Source organism: Beta vulgaris, chromosome 7, assembly GCF_026745355.1.
Source record: "Beta vulgaris subsp. vulgaris cultivar EL10 chromosome 7, EL10.2, whole genome shotgun sequence".
In the NCBI taxonomy this organism is placed as follows: domain Eukaryota; kingdom Viridiplantae; phylum Streptophyta; class Magnoliopsida; order Caryophyllales; family Amaranthaceae; genus Beta; species Beta vulgaris.
In genome coordinates, this window is record NC_079208.1 from 7,184,298 (window position 1) to 7,206,104 (window position 21,807).

General features: G+C 33.8%; 2 protein-coding genes and 1 non-coding gene across 3 annotated transcripts; 2 read left to right on the forward strand and 1 right to left on the reverse strand.

Annotated features, from left to right (window-relative positions):
- The first annotated feature begins 1,582 nt into the window (after positions 1–1,582).
- Positions 1,583–1,654, forward strand: TRNAE-UUC (transfer RNA glutamic acid (anticodon UUC)). The gene has a single exon. It is a non-coding gene; the product is annotated as a tRNA-Glu (tRNA).
- Positions 1,655–10,184: 8,530 nt separating this feature from the next.
- On the forward strand, positions 10,185–11,100 carry LOC104898536 (auxin-binding protein ABP19a). Its single transcript, XM_010685627.4, has one exon. The coding sequence runs from the start codon at positions 10,288–10,290 to the stop codon at positions 10,912–10,914; it is 627 nt and encodes a 208-aa protein (XP_010683929.2). The 5' UTR covers positions 10,185–10,287; the 3' UTR covers positions 10,915–11,100.
- Positions 11,101–18,327: 7,227 nt separating this feature from the next.
- Positions 18,328–21,095, reverse strand: LOC104898537 (late embryogenesis abundant protein At3g53040). Its single transcript, XM_010685628.4, has 3 exons — positions 19,707–21,095; positions 19,168–19,310; positions 18,328–18,932 (listed from the first exon to the last, which is right to left on the reverse strand). Exons 1-3 carry the CDS (start codon positions 20,973–20,975, stop codon positions 18,647–18,649), a joined length of 1,698 nt encoding a protein of 565 aa, XP_010683930.2. The 5' UTR covers positions 20,976–21,095; the 3' UTR covers positions 18,328–18,646.
- Between the last annotated feature and the right edge of the window lie 712 nt (positions 21,096–21,807).

The following is a 21,807-nucleotide window of genomic DNA, read 5'->3' on the forward strand; positions in this document are numbered from 1 at the left end:
AAATACGAACTTTCGTTTTTTGATTTGTTTTACTACTGAGCAATAGTTATTCCCAAAATATTGTTGCATGCATAAAAAGAAAGCTAGAAATGAAGTAGGCGAACTCTTAGTATAAACTAGACAACTCTATCTCTCCGATTTGTAGTAAGGTCCACGAGTTCACATATAACTCCACCATTAGTATGATATTGTCTGCTTTAGGCGGAGCCCACACGAATTTTTTTGGGCTCCTTTCCAAAATGCCTCATACTATTAGAATAGGTAAACTCTTATAAACTAGATAACTCTTTCTTATGTATTCGTTGTGGGACTTGAGATGTACACCCAACAATAAATTGGACAAAATTTTTGAGATATTTCATTGCACAATCACAAATGTGCGTTTTTTACTTGAAGGAAGCCAGATTAAAATATTTGGGTTTTATTTTTAATCTAGGCATTTCTAGAAAAATTGATACTTTTAGGGGTAGTTGGTTCACTATTAATAAGCTCCAATAAACGGAATCAATTTTCGACTCCAAAAAACAAAATTAACCATCGATTTTTTCTTATTGTTTGGTTCAATGCTCGTCAATTTATTACCATTACTTGATGGTAATGGATTACCTCAATTTGTTACCTTTTCCTCTACCTTAAGTAACAAAATCCAATAAAAACAAAGAACATAATATATGAATGGGCATGTGAGGTCGTGTATTTTAATGACCAAATGTTCAATTGGTATTGTAAGAGATCGTCTAATTTTAACATAAAATTAGGCACCGCACAAGCCCAATATTAAGAAGAGAACATGACACCTTTTTTTATATATTAACTAATTTAATCTAACTATTAACTAGCTTAATCTATTCAGTAGTGATATTTTTTAATCCATTTAGTGATTAGTTTAATCCGTTCGGTAAGACTACGGGTTATTTTTTTTTGAAATTATCTGTTGTACTTTGATAATCAAGAAAAAAAGGAAGGAGAAGAGAATGGATGACTAGGATATTGTTGGGTTAGAGTGAAATGAAATTGGCGTGTTAGAAAAATTCAATCTTGAATTCGTCTTATTTTATGTTAAAATTAGTCCGCCTATTCTAATAATTTGTGCCAAATGTTAACTGGAAATATAATGCATAAAAAAAAGTTGTTTAATAGATAATAAAAATGAAAGAATTATTATTGTGATAGCAAATTAATGTTCTTATTGTTGATAAAATATAGTCCAAACAGATTGCTATTTTGATAATAAGAAATGAAAGAATTATTATTGTGATAGCAAATTGATGTTCTTATTGTTGATAAAAATATAGTCCAAACAAATTATTATTTGATAATAGGAGATGAAAGAAGTGATAAAATATAGTCCAAAAAAGAATTATTATTGTGAGAATAAGAGATGAAAGAAGTGATAAAATATAGTCCTAAAAGGAATTATTATTGTGATAATAAGAAATGAAAGAATAGATAAAATAGCGCATAATAATCTAAAAGATATTCTTTCAAAAAAAAAAAAATCTAAAAGATATGGTTATTTTATCAGCTGGTAGATGGGTGCGGGAAATTATAAATATTGAAGCCACATGTATAGTACAACAGTTCCGATGTCGTCCAGCGGTTAGGATATCTGGCTTTCACCCAGGAGACCCGGGTTCGATTCCCGGCATCGGAAACTTTTTTGATATTTTTTTGATATTTTCTTAATATGACCATGCTCTTCGTTACATACGATACCTCTATTTTCTTTAACTTTGTACCTTATGCAATCCACTAACGTTCACAAGCACAACTTTTAATTTCTTGTTGGGTTTTCTATAAACAAAATCAACAATTGCTTATTCGTACAGGTATATGTTAGTATTTTGTAATGGGCCCATGCAAAAAAAAAAAAAAAAAATTCTTAATCTGATACAACGGTTGCGTTACGTGACAATATAATCTTCTCACAATTCTAAAAAAAATTGGGAATCCAATGGTTTAGGGTTTAGGGTTTAGGGTTTTGGGTTCACAATCCTAAAAAATTGGGAATCAATAGAAAATAAAAATAATTTTTAAAATATTTTGATTACTCAAGAAAAATTTGGTTACAACACGTAAAAGTTACAATAGATTTTACAAGTAAAGGTTACATAGTTTTAGGAAATGTTTTGTCCTTACATGTTACATCCTTTCTCTCTATTTGTAATATCTGTAAAATCTCCATTCAATCATCTGCAAAACTCAACAAAAGAGCCAAATACAAATTAGAGTAGTGTAATTCTACGAACTCTTAAACTACTCAAAACTGATACCAAGATCAGGTTATTCCAAAACATAAAAAATAGTGATTTGTTCATATTTTTTTGTACAATTGCATATATTATAATAGTATTCATTTTATGATGTGAATTTTACTTAGAGTAAATTTCATAAAGGTTGTGCAGAACCATTGATCAACACGCCCATATAAGGAAAAAGGAAAATCACAAGTTTCACGAGCAAAACGCTCAAAAGGCATTTCTTACTTTATATTTTGTAGTATAATCAATGTATGAAGTAATTAGTAAACAATACGCCCTCTTATTGTGTTTTAGACTATTTCTTCTAGAGGTATAATGGTCATGTTTTTAAGAATCCCATATATTCACAATAAGAAAGATGTTACTATTTATTAATGATAGAATCACAATAAGAAAGAGATTACTAATTATTAAAATTAAGAATAAGAAAATAGCCCAAAAAATGAAAATGCTTCCAATTAGGAAACTATCTCAAACATTTAGATTTCAATTTATTAAAAAACATTCGAAAAGAGTTATTTCCAAAAAACAATGAAGCAATTCAACTTCTGATTTCATACACATTTTAAAAAACGAAAATAATAAACTTTTTATATTTGTGTGTTTTTCTCCATATATTTAATCTTTTAGAGCTACTATTCTTTATTTTTCGATGTTGCTCTTCTCGGGTGTGTTTTGTTTTATTTTTGTAGGATTATGGAGTTGATTGGAATCTGCACGAAATCTTAGATGATTGCGATGCATTCGGATTGATTGATAGCTTTATTCTGTGATGCTTTTGAATACCTATTGCAATATGGCGTTGGTAACTCATTAATTACCATGCCTAAGAAGCAACAAATTAGAATTTTGATAGCAAGAAAGCACAAAAAAAAACATAAATCGTCACCTTTTGGCGGTTCTTTCAAGCTTACCGCAAAACGATGGTGGTGTCCAATTTCACTATTACGTAATCCTAGTTTTGGAGTATTTTAGGAATCCAAATCCTAGTCGAACTCATCATTGTATGTTCATAGCATATAATAGCTTTTAGATAGATTATTATGGGGGATTAATAAAAACATATCACGTAATATTATAGACGAGAAAGAGTTATTGGTTTTTCGTTTTCCACTGCTCATCAACGATATTCTTCATTTTTCTCAACATCGAAGTTTGCAGTTTCATCAATTAATTCAAGTACTATTTATTATTATTATTATTATTATTATTATTATTATTATTATTATTATTATTATTATTATTATTATTATTAATCATGCTTTCTCTTAATCTTTATTTTGTTTATTCAATCAACAAGTGTGAGTAGTTCCCTATTCTAGAGTTAGGTAGAATCCTAACATGATTTGATGCACGTCTAATTCTCATTTCCCAAACCTTGATTTATTTATGATTCATTTATTTTAGGGTTGGCCGATTTTAGTTATCGATATATAGCTAGAAATAATATTTATTGAATGTGATTATTTTTGCAATGGAAGTTGACTCTTAATCGAATCTAGAATCCTAATTTAAGATAAAGGAAATCGTCACGAAAGTAGTTGATGGAACTTATTAGGATGCTATGTATAAAGTTCTTAATTTACATGACTCCATGAAAATAGGCACGATTGCATTGTTAAGGAAGCTATTGATTGTTCGAAAGAAATCCTTAGTACTATTAGGGCGCGTCTATTCTATGAGTTATCTATTAATTAATTAAGGAAAAAGGGATTGTCTGTGGCATTAATTCATGTTAATTAGTGGGGATACTTAAACTTAGATGTATTTAGTTCTTGATTCACTCTTAATTTCATTTGCTTTAGTTAATTAGATTAGTTCATCACCACTTATATATTTTGATTACTTACTTAGTACTAATTAGCTAGAATCAATTTAACTACTTTGAATCAATTAGTCTCTTGAGATTTGACCCTTATTTGCCTGACTACATTAGTTAGGAGAAATAGTTATTACCCAACTATATTAGTTAGGAGGAATAGTTAGGTTATTTTTATTAGGTACGCGACACACCTTTAAAAGGTAATAAGTTGTATATCACATGGGCTCTGTAACTAACTGATTTAATTCATATATTAATAGCAAAAGCTACATGAGCAATAAAATACTATAAAAGTGTTCTATGCCCAAACGAATATATCCCGACAATTTTTTTTTCACCATATACCCCTGACAATTTTTTTTTGCACCATATACCCTTTCAACTTTCCAAATTCACCATATACCTCTCACTTTCAAAAAACACATTCACTTACCCTTAATGACTAACGGCATTAAACTCCGTTAGTCATTAACTCCTAAACTTCCCTCTAATCCTAATTAACTAACTTAAATCTAACCCTAACACTAACCCTAACCTCTAATCTAGAACTCTAACCCTAAACACCCCTAACCCACCCTAACCCTTACCAGCCCTCCCCAGCGCCACCACCTGACCCCACCACCACCTGACCCCACCACCACCTGACTCCCACCAACCCTCACTAACGCCACCACCTGACCCGCACCAACCCCATCCCTCGTAAACCCGCCTCCCCCTCCCCCTATCCCTACGCATGAAACATACTCTCTCTCTCCTATGTTTTTCGCCGAAAAAACGCACACACTCTCTCTCCTCTGTTTTTCGCCGGAAAAACGCACCTCTCTCTCCTCTGTTTCGCCGGTCAGTTTTTCGAAGGGGAGGGGTCTCGCCTCTCTCTCATCTATTCGCCGGTCTGTTTTTCGAAGGAGAGGGGTTTCGCCTCTCTCTCCTCTGTTTCGTCGGTCTGTTTTTCGAAGGGGAGGGGTCTCGCCGGTCCTTTGTTCGAAGGGGAGGGGGGATGTGGGAGGGGGCCGGGGATGCAGGCTGGGGTGGTGGGAAGGGGGAGGGGGGATGCAGGTTGGGGTGGTGGGTAGGGGGAGGCGTGGCAGACTGGGCGTTGTGGGGGAGGGGGAGGTGCGGCAGGCATACTGGGGGTCAGGTGGTGGCGCTAGCTAGGGAAAGTTAGGTGGTGGTAGGTCAGGTGATGGCGCTGGTTAGGGTTAGGGTGGGTTAGGGTTAGGGGGTGGTGGGTGGTGGGCTGGGGGTGGGTAGGGGCTAGTGGGCTTTTAGGGTTAGGTTTTTTTGGTTAGTTAGGTTTAGGGTTGAGCGTTAGTGTTAGTGTTAGGGTTTAGGATAGTTAATTAGGATTAAAGGGGGAGATTAGTGGTAAATAACTAACGGAAGTTTAACACCATTAGTCAAAAGGGTAAGTTGATGTATTTTTCGAAAAGTGAGGGCTATATGATGAATTTGGAAAGTTGAAAGGGTATACGGGCAAAAAAAATTTTGTTAATTAGGGGTTTATGGTGAAAATACCGTAAAAAATTTACAAATACTACATGACTTTGTTGATCAATGAAATACATGTCCATATATATCTCTATTATATACGGGGAACTGTAACGTCTCTTATGTTAAAAAAGACTTTTTAACCATTAATTTAACAAAAATCAATATTACGTATTAAGATTTTCCTCAATCATAGCCTTTTCTAAATCAAAATATGCATATCAAAGAAAGTTCAAATTAAATTATTAAAATAAACTGTCATAAAAACATGTATAGTGAAAGAAAAAATTTATGATTGAATAATAAATTAACATAACTAAAGCAATTTTCAAATCAATTACAAAATCAAAGACATAAATTTTAATTCTATCTAAACTATTGAATGCAACAAAAATACCAAAATCTACTAACAAGTCATAAAAATACTGAGAAACGAAGAGGATAATCTTAACTTTTTAATTTGCGAGGTCAATAATTGTCGTGTGTGTCAGTTAGTATAATTTGTCCTTTTATTTTTTTGGGAATTATAGTTCTCATTTGTATCAGTTAAGATAATCTTATCATTTTACCTTTTAGGAGAAATATGTAATGATTATTTAGAAAAAAAGAGCTCATCTCTACTACTCCCTCCGCTTTCTAAAGATCTTCCCTCTTTAATTCCGTTTAAGTGCGTTTCCAAAAGATCTTCCCTCTTTTACTTTATTCCTTATTTGGAACTTTTTCCCTTTTCACCCTCTCATGTCCCTATCATATGATCCACCATTACATTATTAATTCAATTTTACACTCTTTCTGTCTCCTACTTTAACCCTCTTTTTATTTGTTTATTTATCTTAACATCTTTCTCTCTCCTACTTTATTTACCCACCTTATACCACACACAAATAGATCATCCTTGGCATCTGTAGGAAAAGTAACAAGGAAGATCTTTAGAAAATGGAGGTAGTATATAAGACAAAACAGATATATGTGGCGGTTACTTAAAATTACAGTAATATAACCTCTCTGGATACTCATTACTAATACAATCTTCATTATTTGAAAATAGGACTTTACATATAAATCCGCATCACAATTTCTGAACACTAATACAATCTTCATTATTTGCTTTCTATCGAAACAACTTCTTCATCAAATAAGTTTTATATTTTGTAAGTATTTATACAACATGATAATTTATTAATGAGTACCACTAATGCTTATAAACTACAATCTTCAAAATTAAATTTAGATGAAGTTTAAGAATAATTGCCAAAATAATACATGTATGCATCGCGTGCATAGAAAGCTAGTATATATTATACTAGTTTTTTATACACGCGATGCGTGCGATGATATTTTTGGGCATAACTATTACTCATTATTAGAACAAACTATGTAAAGAGGATATCAATACTACTACTAATCCAGATTGATATTGATTGAGGTTCATGTCAAATCATGTCCAAAGGATCCAAGATATATATAATTTGTTTTCATGATTTATGTAATATTTTTGTTTCACTTATAGATAAATGAGCATGATTAACGTCAGTTTTTAATAGTCCAAAAAAATTGTAGCCAAAACCACAAAGCCACATGTATGCAAGTAACAAACCCACATAATTTTATTCACCTATCCATATGACTATCAATCTCACCTACCATATAACTATCCATCCCATATATCCATATGACTGATGTGTCTCACTTTTTTTTAATCTAATCCTCCACATTTCCAACTTTCCACCTACAACCTTATATCTTCCCTTCCCTCAAAAAATTAGAACGATTCTTTCAAAAAAAAAAAAAAAAGAATTAGAACGACTCATGTACTTATGATCACTATCTTTCATATATCACTAAAAAAGATTGAGATTTCATATTTATATTCATATTTCACGGCAAACACTACATTAATAAGCCAATTATGGTGTCAAAATTAACCCTCTTGACACTCCATTAATTTTTAGGGTAATTTTGATCTCTGTTTTTGTGGATCTTTTTAAGTCTTCATTTCGATTGGGTGGTAATGTTAAAAACGGTCCTGGAAATGGGGTTGAAATTGGAGTTTATGTGGTTGACGAATTAAATGAGGGGCCTCAAATTTGAAGGTAATTCTTTACGTTTTATGTTCCTGATTTCGTCCCAAAAATGTAATTGTCAACTAAATTTCTCAAAGATCCGATTACATTTTATTTGAACTTTTATTTGTGAAGATGATTATTTTAAGAAATTTGTGGCTGAAGTTCTGGAATCATCCACTTTTCCTTTTTCTTTCCCTTTGTGTTTTTTCAAGACTTCTTCTACTCCTTTTTCTGGGTTTTTAATTATTCATACTTTTTCTACTCCTTTTTTTGAGGTTTAAATTATTCATAAGAATTCTCAGTAAAATCAATCGTTTTTCATCGGTTTTAATTTCAATATTTGTTTTGGCAAAATAATGTAATTTCAGTTTTAGTTTGATTTTTGTGTCATTTGTTATTGTATATATTCAAAATTGATTTATATTTTATAATGCCTCTTTTTGTTACATACATGTACTGATTTTTTCAAATAATTATTTCGAAATTTATACCATACAATAGAGACTTAAATTATTCATGTAATTCGAATATAAGAGTTAGTTTTTTTTTCAACTAATTTGAAATAACTTGCAAGATAAAAAAAAATTATGCACCTTTTTTAGAAGTTTGCATATCGCCAATGGACAAATGTGAATCTTCCTGTCGAAATCGTATGTTTTTCTTAATTGTAATTTGTATTGACGTTGTAGTGTATTGGTAATTTTTTTTCAGTATGTAATTGTAAATGGTTCTTGAGAACGAAGTATGTAATTGCTAATGTGTTATAGTTTGTAATTGAATTTTCTTGTTTTTGTAAAGTTTTCTCATTTCAGTTATTTGTATAACGTGAATTATGCAATTCTATTGATTTCAGTTGACTTGTGATTGATTGTAATAATTGTAAATCTGGCAATTTTTTTGATGTCTTGTTTTGGTTGAACTTGGTCTTGTAATTTAGAAAGAGAAGGGAGGAGTTATGGTGTCCCTATTTGAATATACTGTGTACCTCCTTCTCTTTCTAAATTACAAGACCAATTTCAACCAAAACGAGACTTCAAAAAAAAAAACTGTCGGAAATACAATTATCTCTATTATATAAGGGAAGGGAGAAGGTATAGTTTTTTCCTATAAATTTACGTAATTGCCCATTAGATTATTAGTTTTTTTGATCCATATGAGCCACGAAGGCGGTACAAAGTACAAAGAAGGGGAGGGGGGATTCGAACCTGTGACCTATCGTCCACAGCACCTCAATCTTAACCACTAGGCCAAGACATCCTTGGTCCATTAGATTATTAGTAAATCAACTACTCTACCAATAAAAGGATAAAAGAAAGTCAAACTCAAATATATTGAAAAAGTAACTAAATTGTTGGATGCAATCAAGTTATAATAATTAAGCCACAAAAAAAAATTAAGCACAAGAATTAGTACATTTTTTGGACGAGGCACAACACTTAATATATTCTTGCTCAAAAAAGTAAAAACGAAAATTAAATCAATCAATATAAAATCAAGTATTACATCAAAAAAAAATACAATTAATTGAAAAAGTGAAATGATTTAATTAACACAAAATACTTTGTCAATAAAAATATAAGAAATCCTAAATAAATCTAGGTAACATTATTTTATTGCTCATCACTTTCAAATTTTAAAACCTTAAAGAAGGTAAAAATAAAATAAAAAAAAGACGGGTTAATAGGTTAAGTGATATAGGCTTAACCAATGAAATCTAACTAGCCAAAAAAACAAAAATGTATAATGTACAAATTTTACCTTTGTTAATGCCCAAAAAAGATAGAATTTATATTTTAAAAAAATAAGATACGCATCGCGTGCGTAAATTATTATAGTATAATAGAGATTAAGAGGAAAGTATAAGAAAGTATACCTCGTAATAATCACAGTGACAACCTAGAGATGTATACATGAAATACATAAGAAGATATGGTAAAAGACCAAGTCCGTTAATATAAACAAAAAGTAGCACATTTTTTTTATAATGAAAGATAATTGGTCCCAAAACCAACTTCTGCTAGGCTACTACTTACTAGTAGGTAGGGTATATCAGTTCAGAAGTGGGGTACAATGCTAAACAACCCAAAAATAAATGTTCCAATAATATTTAGATGAGTATTCAAACCTTAGAGAATACCCTAAAAATCGATGTGGTACTCCATCAAGCTACCACTTCTCTCTCATAAAAAGGAGCACATGTGATATCTTCAAATCATGCAAAAAAATGATTAATAATCTCCCACTATCTATGAATTTTCCATGTAGCTGAAATGCAGTATAATATTTCAATTAATTAAGCTCCGTATTTTGCAGACCGCGTCTCATTGAATTTTTCATTTTTGGTTCCTGAATACTGTTGTTGAAGACAAAATTAGAGCCACTTGAATACACGATGGCTTTAATTTTTTTTCTAAAGTCTTAGAGTTGTGTGATAATTGACTTCTAGCTTTGACCAACTAATTTGGACAGGAAAATGTCTAATATTCCCCTTTGGTTGACGAAGGAATGAAGGATGAGTAGTCTATATATATAGGGTGCCAATCTTGGCTACCATATCTCATATTCAATAAAAACACGAAGCAAGTAACAAAACTCCCCTTAGCAAATCTACCTCTTAGCCTCTTGTAATTCTAGCATAATTGATTACAAAATGAATAACCTTGTAGTTTTCTTCGCCTTTTCTATCTTGGTGTGTCTCTCTCATGCAATAGAAGTTGATTTTTGTGTAGCAGATCGTAATCTCCCAAGGGGACCAGAAGGATATGCTTGTAGAGATCCGGCTACTCTAACAACTGATGACTTTGTCTACACTGGCTTTCGTGGTGGCAGAACGATCACAAATGTACCCGGAAACAACGTAACTCTAGCATTTGTTGATCAATTTCCAGCTTTGAATGGTCTAGGTATTTCTATGGCAAGGTTAGACTTTGGTGTCGGTGGAGTTATACCTGTACACTCACACCGAACATCAGAAGTTCTAATTGTATCAAGGGGGTCAATAATTGCAGGATTTATTGACACAAACAACACTGCATACTACAGAAGACTTGAAGTTGGAGATGTTATGATTTTCCCACAAGCCATGCTTCATTTTCAAGTTAATGTTGGTACAACCCCAGCTACCGCGTTTGTTAGTTTGAATGGTGCAAACCCAGCTATTCAGTTCACTATGAATTCTTTATTTGGTGGTAACTTACCTGCTGACATAGCTCAACAAATCACTCTTTTAAGTAATGCAGAGGTAATGAGGATGAAAAGGGCATTCGGCACTGCTTAAAAAGCTATTCAAGTTATTATTTTATTGATTACCAAATCAGTTGATTTATTTGTTTGCTCAATAAATTTATGATATCATATGTTGCTTGTTTCCATTCTTTTATATTTATCGTGTTTAGTGTGTATAGTTCATTTTGTAGAACATTCACCAATAAATAAAAATCATTCATCGTTCTCCAGCAATGTATATCATATTGTATTTTTATCACCATCGAGATTAAATTATCTATCATCACCCATTAAACACGGTATTGTTCTCGCAATTTTATAAATATCGGGTAGGAAAGAATAATTAGTTTGTTATTAGGGAAACAATAGTTGTCAAATAATTTAAAAAAAAAACTATCCATATATATCAAAAAAACTTGAAATTTTGAAGGGTGGAGAAATGGAAAGATGCTAAGAAAAGAGTGGGTAGTTTTTTTGGAGCCAATGACGATTACTTTTTTTTTTGTTTGAAGGGAGCTAATGATTACTTTATGATAAGCTAAAGTAGTTATTAAGGGAAATCTATACTATTAAAACGTGTATATGTATATTGGAGCTTGCGACGTGTCATCATATTACTATATTAATAGAAAATTACCATATTACTACTATTAAATTAATGCAATTTTAGCTATAAACATCGATAAACTCCGTGTGAAAAAAAAAAACATTCAAGATAATCTAAGAAACTGCAGATAAAATATGTTTTTAATCTTTTAAAAAGAAAGTCAAAATAATTTAAAAGGTCAAATATTGACTTTATTGGTAATAGATTATTTGACAAATGCCTTTCTCTATTTGTATTGAAAATGTGAATATCATTTGAGTCATAATCTGAATATCGAACTTGGACAACAAATGGAATTAATAAGTTGCTAGAAAAAACAACAAAGAGCCATATACAACCACCAAAAACCTTATAGAACCTTAAAATATATAATTATAAATATATAGATACTATTGTTTTATTTTTTATTTTTTTGAGGGGAATACTATTGTTTTAAATAATAATAAGATCAGCAATATTTATTTACTTTTTTTTTATTATTACAGACTATAGCTTTACTATGCTTCACTATTTCAAATGTTTATTATTACAAACCTAAGTATAGACTATAGCTTTATTATGCTTCACTATTTCAAATGTTCATTTACTATATCTTTATTATTACATTAATGATTGAACTTTGTAAACAATTTTTTTTGCAAATTATAATAAAATATAATTATGAAATTAAATTTTTTTTTTGAGGGAAAACAAGTAGTGCATTAATTAATCCAGGGACAAAACGTCCATCAATACATAAGGAGACACAACGCTGGGACAATGAAATTCCCATCGTTGTTCATAACCAAATGACACTACTTTGGCAAGGTGATGAGCTACAACATTCCCATCCCGCCTTACATGCGAAAAGTTAATAACATTAAACCACGAGCAAAGATTAACAATATCACCAAGAATAGCATCCAAATCTGAGTGAAACAAAGCTGCCGAGGATAAGCGAGACATGAGCACCTGGGCATCTGATTCAATAACCACCTCCTTCAAACCATGATGCTTCGCCCAAAGAACAGCCATGTATATTGCTTTGGCTTCAGCTACATCGGGTAGCCACCATGCCCTGGTTCTAATAATAATAATGTATTTACTATCTTTATTGTTACATTATTGATGGAACTTTGTAAACAATTTTTTTTTGCAAATTATTATTAGATATAATTGTAAACAATTTTTTATGCAAATTATTATTAGATATAATTACGAAATTAATTACGAAATGTTATAGCTCATCACCTTATCTAGGTTTTATTTAAACTAAACTGTGTGAATTGAATATTTCATTAATTCAGTTGAAAAAAAATAAAACCTAGATACACCCGACTTCAAACTAAAATTTGCAAATATTAAAAGATATTTATTTTCTGTAAAGTTAGTTAAGAGTTAGTTAGATTACTTCTCTATAAATAGACAATGTTGTTATGTCTATTACTAACTTTTACTCCCTCTGTTTTTTTTATTGTACTCACTTAGAATCTTGGCACTATTCATACTTAGAGAGAATCTTCTCAATTTTTTTCAATTTATAAGAAAAAATATAGTCATGTGGGATCTTGTTTGATTCGTCTCAATTAATACATTATTAATATTCAATCATTATAATTTTTACTAATATATAATGAAAGATATTTAAGTTCAAAAATGTGTCTTGGGAGATGTGTACGGAAAAGTGAGAAAGATAAAAAAAAACAGAGGGAGTACATTGTAAGAAATACTCCTCTTCTTCTTTCTCTCTCAATAATAATTCTACATTTCTGAGCTGATTAGCTCCTTCATGGTATCAGAGCAATAATCTCACGTTTGAGATTGAGGTTTTTTTTTAGCTTGATTGAAATCGATATTCATTAAAATCGATTGCAATTGCTGATATCTGAGAATCGAAATTGTCATTATAATTTCTTGATTTCTGTAAGCTTCTGAAAATAATCATCAATGGCGGAATCTGATGATGCAAGAATTCCTTTACCTAATACTTCCAATGGAGGTAATAATTCTGATCCACAAAATGCTCATAATGGAGGTAATCTTGATCCATTCTTCATTGCAAATTCGGATAATCCGATATCTTCTTTAGTTTCTGCTACATTTTCTGGATCAAACTTTATGAGGTGGAGTAGAAATGTTAAACGTGCGCTTATAGCTAAGAATAAAGAATGTTTTATAACTGGATCTTTACCTATGCCTGCTGAAAATCATAAAGATTACTCTAGATGGACTAGAGCTGACTACATGGTGATGAGTTGGATCTTGAGTTCTATGAATCCTAATATAGCTGATGATTTCTCTTATGTGTCTAATTCTGCTGAATTTGGCAAGAATTATGTGAAGCGTTTTGGTCAATCTAATGGACCCTAGTGTATCAATTGAAGAAAGAATTGAAGGATTAAGACAAGAGAATTGACTATCATTGCTTATTATGGAAAACTCAAGAAACTGTGGGATGAAATTAAGGCATTAAGATCATTTCCAGTATGTAGTTGTGGAGCCCTAGCAAGATGTAGTTGTCAATTTCTGAAAAAGATCTCTGATCTTGAAGCTGAGGACAAACTGATGCAGTTTTATTAGGCTTAAATAGTGGTTTTGATGGAACAATAACAAATATATTGTCCATGGAACCATGCCTACAATCAATAGAGCATTCTCAATCACTCAGCAGATTGAGAAACAGAAGGAAATATCAGGTGCTATGGAGATTACAGAAAGTAGTGCTATGGCTGCTCAACGATTTTCTCAAGGAGTTATAAGTGGTGGACAGAGGTTTCAAGCTAGACGTGACTGGAAGAAAGAAAACAGGATAAGAAATGTGACATTGCAAGGGAAGGGACACACTAGGGATCAATGTTTTCAAATCATTGGATATCCTGAGTGGTACAATGCTATTAAAGCACAAAGGCAATTCAGGTGGTTTTGGTAATGGAGCAATAAGAAATTTGCTGCAAATGTGCATATTTCACAAGAAGAAGGATGGAATCACCATTGGATATAGATTGCAACATGGATGGAATTTCAGGAGGACAAATGGATCAAGGATGATGAATAGATCTGTCAAGAAGTCATGAAGATATGAAGGGTAAACAACAGCAATCTGCATCTAACAGTAACTCATTTGCTAGTTTTGCAGGTAATGTTGTTATATCTTCTTGTTCTAATTTGTTAAAAGAAGATATATGTTCTTGGATTGTTGATTCTGGAGCTTGTGATCATATGGTGTTTGATGAAAGGCATCTGATCAATAAAAGAAGGTTAGACAGAATTAAGGTAGGATTACCTGATGGAACATGTAGATATGTTAAACTCACTGGTAGTGTTGTTTTGGATAAAAGATTGGTGATACATGATGTTTGCTAGTAGAAGGATTCAAATATAACTTACTTTCTGTTAGTAAGTTAGCTGAAAAGGCTGGAATATTGGTTCAATTCACAAAAGATGCATGTTACTTTCAGGACCAATTAGTTTACAAATTCTTGGAAGTGGTAAAAAGCAAGGAGGTTTGTATTACTACTTCAGCTCAAATGGTGTTCACACAATTCTGGTATGATTCTGCTTGTCATAATGTGGCAGCTTCATGTTCATTACCAAATAAAACTGCAGTTGGTAGAATTAATAAAGAAAGTGGTGTGAATGCTTTGGAGTTGATGCATAGAAGATTAGGTCATGTATCGATCTCTTTCAAAAATGCAGCATATTGATGATTGTAAATGTCAAGGGTTGACTGAATATAATTGTGGTGTTTGCTTACATTCTAAACATCATAAGCTGCCATTTCCTGTCAGTAACAGTAGAGCTGAATGTTGTTTTGACTTAATACAAATTGACCTATGGTCCTTATAGAGTACATGCTTTGAATGGTGCAAGATACTTCTTAACATTAGTTGATGATCATAGTCGTGTTACTTGGACATATTTGTTACATAACAAATTGCAAGTAGCTAAAACCATATGTGATTTCTTGTGTATGGTAGAAACTCAGTTTGGGAAAAAGATCAAACAAACTAGATCAGATAATAGAACAGAGATTATAAAAGAAGAATGCTTGAATTTGTTCTTGTCAAAGGGAATTCTGATGCAAAGAAGTGCTCCTTATGCTCATCAACAAAATGGTAGAGTTGAGAGGAAGCATAGACATTTATTGGAAGTGTCTAGAGCACTTAGATTTCAAGCAAATTTGTCCAAGAAGTTCTGGGGGGAATGTTTACTGACTGCTACACACCTAATTAACAAGCTTCCTACAAAGGTGCTGTCTTGGAAATCACCCTATGAGGTAATGTTCAAACAAAAACCTGATTATACTAATCTGAGATGCTTTGGTTGTCTATGTTATGCATATAATGTGCATATTAAAAGGAATAAATTTGATTCCAGAACTAGAAAATGTATATTCATAGGTTATCCATATGGCCAAAAGGCATATAAACTCTATGATCTTACTTCTCATACTGTATTCATATCAAGAGATGTTGTGTTCTTTGAACAACTCTTTCCATATCATACTGAAAATTCTATAATGAATACTTATAACCCTGATCTTGTTTCTTTTCATGATTCATCTAACTCAAATGATTGCATTAATCCTACAAACAATTATCCTGAACATTCTTCTTCTCCTAATACACATTCTTCTTCTCCTAATATACATACCTCTCATAACATGCCTTGTCAGTCTGATATTTCTCCACTGAATTCTTATAATTCTTCTTCTAATCATAACCATATCAATCATGATGAATCTTCCTTACCATTGTCTCCTTCTCATCATTCTACTGATAATTTTCCCAAAACAAGACACAGTTCTAGAAATATTATACCATCAGTCAAACTGATTGATTTTGTTAACACATACATACCTCATACCACCAATTCCATAACTTCTTCTAGTTCTGAATCAAAAACTTTTGCTGTTAACTCTTGTAATATTGTTGAACCAAAATATTATCATTAGGCTAAGAATGATCCTGATTGGATAGAAGCCATGAATAAAGAGCTTAAGGCTCTTGAAGAAAATGAAACTTGGGACTTAACTGTTTTACCAAATGGAAAGAAAGCTATAGGTTCTAAATGGGTTTATAAAACTAAGCTTAAACCTGATGGAACTATAGAGAGACACAAGGCTAGATTGGTAGCTATTGGATATCAACAAGTAGAGGGTCAAGATTTTACTCAAACATTTTCACCTGTTGCTAAGCTAGCAACTGTCAGAATTGTGATAGCCTTAGCTACTGTACATAATTGGTCATTATGTCAACTGGATGTAAATAATGCGTTCTTGCATGGTTTCTTAGATGAGGAGGTCTATATGTTACCACCAGCAGGTTATACTAAGGCTAGGAAGGGAGAAGTTTGTAGACTTAAGAAGTCATTGTATGGCCTAAAACAAGCTTCTAGGCAGTGGAACAAAGAGCTAACCAGATTCCTTATGTCTATTGATTTTCAACAATCTAAGCAAGATTACTCTCTATTTACAAGAACAAAGAATGGTGAGTTCTTGGTAATTCTGGTGTATGTAGATGACATGATGGTTACAAGGACTTCATTGTCTCAAATTAATGAAGTAAAGAAAGCTCTTGACTCAGCATTCACTATTAAGGATCTTGGTGAGTTAAATTATTTTCTTGGGGTTGAAATCACAAGATCTAGTCAAGGTACTTTTATGTCTCAGAAAAAGTACATCAAAGCCATTCTCACTGACACTGGAATGGAAGAATGTTTCCCTGTTAATGCTCCTCTCTCTGCTGGATTGAAGTTGAATACTGAAGTTGGAGATATCTTAGAAGAACCTGATGTGTATAGAAGATTAGTTGGGAGACTTTTGTATCTTGGCATCACAAGACCAGATTTATCCTATGCTGTGCAACATCTAAGCCAATTTATGCACACTCCTCGAGCTCCACACTTAAAGGCAGCTTTACATGTTGTTAAGTATCTAAAGGGGACCTTAGATTTTGGTTTACATTATACTGCAGACAGTACTCTCAATGTACATGCTTATAGTGACTCTGACTGGAGTTCTTGCACATTCAGCAGCAGGTCATTAAGTGCATATGCAGTATTCATTGGTTCCAATCTTGTTTCATGGAAAACTAAAAAGCAAACATTCAGTTAGCAAGTCATCCACAGAAGCTGAGTATAGGAGTATGTCAAATGCTGCAAGTGAGTTGGTTTGGGTTCATGGCTTACTCACAGACTTGCAACTGTCAATCTCTCTACCTATTACTTTGTATTGTGATAATACATCAGCAGAACACTTGGCTCATAATCCAATGTTTCACGAGAAAACCAAGCATTTAAAGAGAGATATGCATTATGTGCGTGAACAAGTTGCTGAAGGTTTTCTTACTACTGCTCATGTTTCAACCAAGCAGCAGCTAGCTGATGTTCTTACAAAGGCTCTTGTATCTCCTCAACATTCTGCTATTTGTTCCAAGCTTGGACTCGTCTCTCAGTCCAGCTTGAAGAGGGTGTAAAAGATATTTATTTTCTGTAAAGTTAGTTAAGAATTAGTTAGATTACTTCTCTATAAATAGACAATGTTGTTATGTCTATTACTAACTTTTACATTGTAAGAAATACTCCTCTTCTTCTTTCTCTCTCAATAATAATTCTACATTTCTGAGCTGATTAGCTCCTTCAAATATATATTATGAAGTTTATAGAATAGAACTCTAATATGATTCGTCAAAATCAGGCGCTATTTCTGTACTCCTTGCGCATTCCAGAGAACTTGAATCGAGTAGAACTAGTCCAACTTCGCATCTCCCCCACACATATTTTGGTTGAACATTCCAATATTCCATTACATATTTTGGTTGAAAATTCCATTTTGAGTAATAACTTTTGGCGCTCACGTATAACAAAATTTGCAACAAATTAAACAACTCAAGCACAAACATACATAGATCATTATACAAGCTAAAGCAAACTAACAGTCACCAGTAAATTCATCAAGAAACAGAATACTAAACACTCTTCATATATACATATACATATAGAAGAGTATATATATAGAAGAGTAAAAACAAGATACTACTACACACTCCTCATAGATAAGAGGAGCAAAAACCATAACGTACAAAAAGAGAATAAGCAACCAAAATATGCTTAACACAACACAAAGATCATATACCAAACACTCCCCCAAAAAACCCCAAATTCCTGATATACTTGTATGCATCAAACCCACTGCAACTTAACGGCGACGGTTCGGCTTTCCGGTCCCTTCCTCCCCCATCCGACCTACATCATTAGGGGTGAAACTCTGCCCTGTTATCTGATCAGCAGTCTTAAAAAGATCGGCAGCCGCCCCCGGTGGAGACTCCTCAATAGTCACGTCCACAGTCTTACCCTCCTCATTGCTTGCTCCCCGGCCTTTTCGATTCTCAGCAACGGTGTCGCTTGGCATTGTGAGTTTGCTCTTCATTGCGTCAGTCACATTCCCAATTGCTCCCAATATATTGTTCTTAGCTGCCTCCCCCCTGCTCATTTCAACATTATAAACCTCAGTACCCTTGAACTAGAGTAAACATATCTTGTAAAGAAGAAAATCCGGTTCATCCGATTCATAATACTCGCTACACTACTTCCTTTTTGGACAATTTACACTACTTCCTTTTTGGACAATAAATTGCCTAAGAGTCCATGATATGAAAAGTGTAGCGAGTAATATGAAACGAAACGAAGTATAATTTAATTGATAAATCAGTGCCAAACCTTAGTGCAGCAGCTTCACGATCAGCTTTAGCTCTCTCAGTTGGTTCATCTTCCACGTTGTAGCCTTTCTCTCTCAGCTTTTCTATCCTCATTTGTTCCCTTTGCATTCTTGCTTCTTCTTCTGTACCCTTGAATAATACATCCTGTGCCATACACCATCATACATGGTTGATGGTTTCATTTATCATATCTTTTGAATATTCAAAATCATCATATATCAATTATATATGTAGGATATGTAAATGCAACAAAATTTTCATTGATTAGTACAGAAATCAAACAAAAGGTAACAAATTTCCCAAAATATATGCAATTCCAAATAAGTCGATACTTACATTATTGATGTAAAATATTGCAACATGTTTATAAACGTTGAAATGCTAGTACAACGTTTAAGATTGACTAACCAATTTCTACAAAAATATAACACAACCAGAATATACATACATAATAAAAACTATCAGTTCTGCAACAAACAAAAATATACATGATATAATTGGAAATTACGATATTTAAAGAGAGGAGAACCGAATTCTCACCTTGGCCTCCTCTTTCTTCTCCCACGTCTTATCTTTGGCAGCTTCAGCAGTCTGCTTAGCTGATTCCATAGCCTCTCTACCTTTCTCTTTCGCCGCCTCCGCCGTCTCCCATGTCTTATCTTTGGCCGCCTCCGCCGTCTCCCCCACCTTCTCTTTAGTCTCATCTTTCTTCATAGACAAAAAACCCATCGCCCTCTTGGCAACATCCGCTGCCGAATCTTTCAACTCACTCAACTTCCCCACAGCTGTATCCTTCCCTTCCACCGCCTTCTCCGCCGTATAATCCTTATACTCCCCCGCCTTATCCGCCGCCTGCCTACCTTTCTCAGCAGTATACTCCACCGTCTTATCCTTCATCTCGCCGGTCTTATCCGCCGCTTGCCTAGCCTTCTCAGCCGTGTAATCCTTCGCCCCTACGGCTTTCTCCACCGACACATCCTTAGCTTCCTTGGCCTTCTCCGCAGTGTAATCCTTATACTCCCCCGCCTTCTCTGCCGCCTGCCTAGCCTTCTCAGCTGTGTAATCCTTAGCTCCTACGGCTTTCTCAGCCGTGTAATCCTTAGCTCCTACAGCTTTCTCAGCAGTGTAATCCTTAGCCGCCTTCGCCTTATCCGCTACATAACCTGTAGCATCCTTTGTTTTCCCAACAGCTGTGTCCTTCGCCTGGACAGCTTTCTCAGCGGTGTAATCCTTAGCTCCTACAGCTTTCTCAGCAGCGTAATCCTTAGCCGCATTCGCCTTATCCGCTACATAACCAGTAGCATCCTTAGTTTTTCCAACAGCAGTATCCTTCGCTTGGACAGCTTTCTCAGCAGTGTAATCCTTAGCATCTTTTGCCTTCCCTATAGCAGAATCCTTAGTCTGCCTTAAACTCTCGGCAGTGTTATCTCTACCCTCCCTCGCACGATCAGCAGCCTCACGAGCACGAATGCTCGCAGCGTCGTGACTCTCCTTCATACTCTCGGAGGTAGCCGCAGCAGTCTCCTTAGTCTTCTCCGCCGCGTCGTGGGTCTTCCCCGTGACAACCTCCTTAGCGTGCTCGTACGTGCTTTCGAGTGCGCCGAACACCGAGGACATTATACCGGGCTTGTTTTGTTGGTGGGTTGAATAATTTTCAGTAGTTGTATAACCTCCTTGGTTATAATCTTTGCGTAGTTGTTGCTCATGTTGTTGTTGTTGTTGGGATTCTTTCTCCTCTCTAGCTGATTTTATCTCGTCAGCAGCATATCTTGCTGCACCTTCTGCTCTTTCTTCCTTTCTACTCGCCATTTTTTAAGAGTTTTGAACTTTTTTTTGTTCTGAAAACTGGAAATGTAGTACGTAGAGAAGTTAATTTCTTTTGATGAAGATGAAGTTTTTGGTTTGTGGTTTGATTTGGTTGGGTTGGGGAAGGAGAGATATAGTGTGAGATGGCGGGAAGAAGGAGAGGGAGAGTTGGACGCGTGGCGAATGAAGGAAGGAGGTGGACGCGTGGAGGGGAGAGAGTGAGGAGGAGATGACACGACGTCAAGGCCATGCATAAATTTAGTGAAACTGCAAGAAACTAAAAATTACAAAGGAGGGTTATGGGATGAGGTTGAGAATTTTGTGTCATTACTCATCATTTTGATCTTTTTAGTTTTATATTGGAAGAATTCACTCGAAACTTCAACTGTAAGTTTATGTGATGGGTGTTTGGGGTATGATTTTTTAAAGTTGGATTGTTTTATATTGGAAGAATTCACTCGAAACTTCAACTGTAAGTTTATGTGAGGGGTGTTTGGGCAATGATTTTTTAAAGTTGGATTGTTTTAGAATAATTTTTTCTTTGCAACCAGAACATGCGTTAATAAAAATATTAAATTAGAAGTGAGCTCGTTTACCTGGCTTTTAGGGCTAAGTTATGGACTTCGTTTATTTGTGATTCAATGTACATAGACTTAGAAGACCAAACGACTCTACACTAAAACATGATATATTGCCAAAATCTGACTTACTACTAACATCTGATTGCAAACTAGGACTTGACACATTACTGATATATGACTTATTACTAACAACACAAGAACTTGAAGCAAGCTTTTCCCTCGAGCTTTGGGAGGGATCTGCACTGAAACCAGCT

What these genes read in the sequence shown, in the direction of transcription:
- LOC104898536 (XM_010685627.4), top strand. Translation starts at nt 10,288, where the DNA reads ATGAATAACCTTGTAGTTTTCTTCGCCTTTTCTATCTTGGTGTGTCTC.
- LOC104898537 (XM_010685628.4), bottom strand. Translation starts at nt 20,975, where the DNA reads ATGGCGAGTAGAAAGGAAGAAAGAGCAGAAGGTGCAGCAAGATATGCT. An exon ending in AGAAGAAAGAGGAGGCCAAG is followed by an intron (nt 19,311 to 19,706) that starts GTGAGAATTCGG and finishes TGTATGGCACAG; the next exon opens with GATGTATTATTCAAGGGTAC. An exon ending in CGTGAAGCTGCTGCACTAAG is followed by an intron (nt 18,933 to 19,167) that starts GTTTGGCACTGA and finishes TGAAATGAGCAG; the next exon opens with GGGGGAGGCAGCTAAGAACA.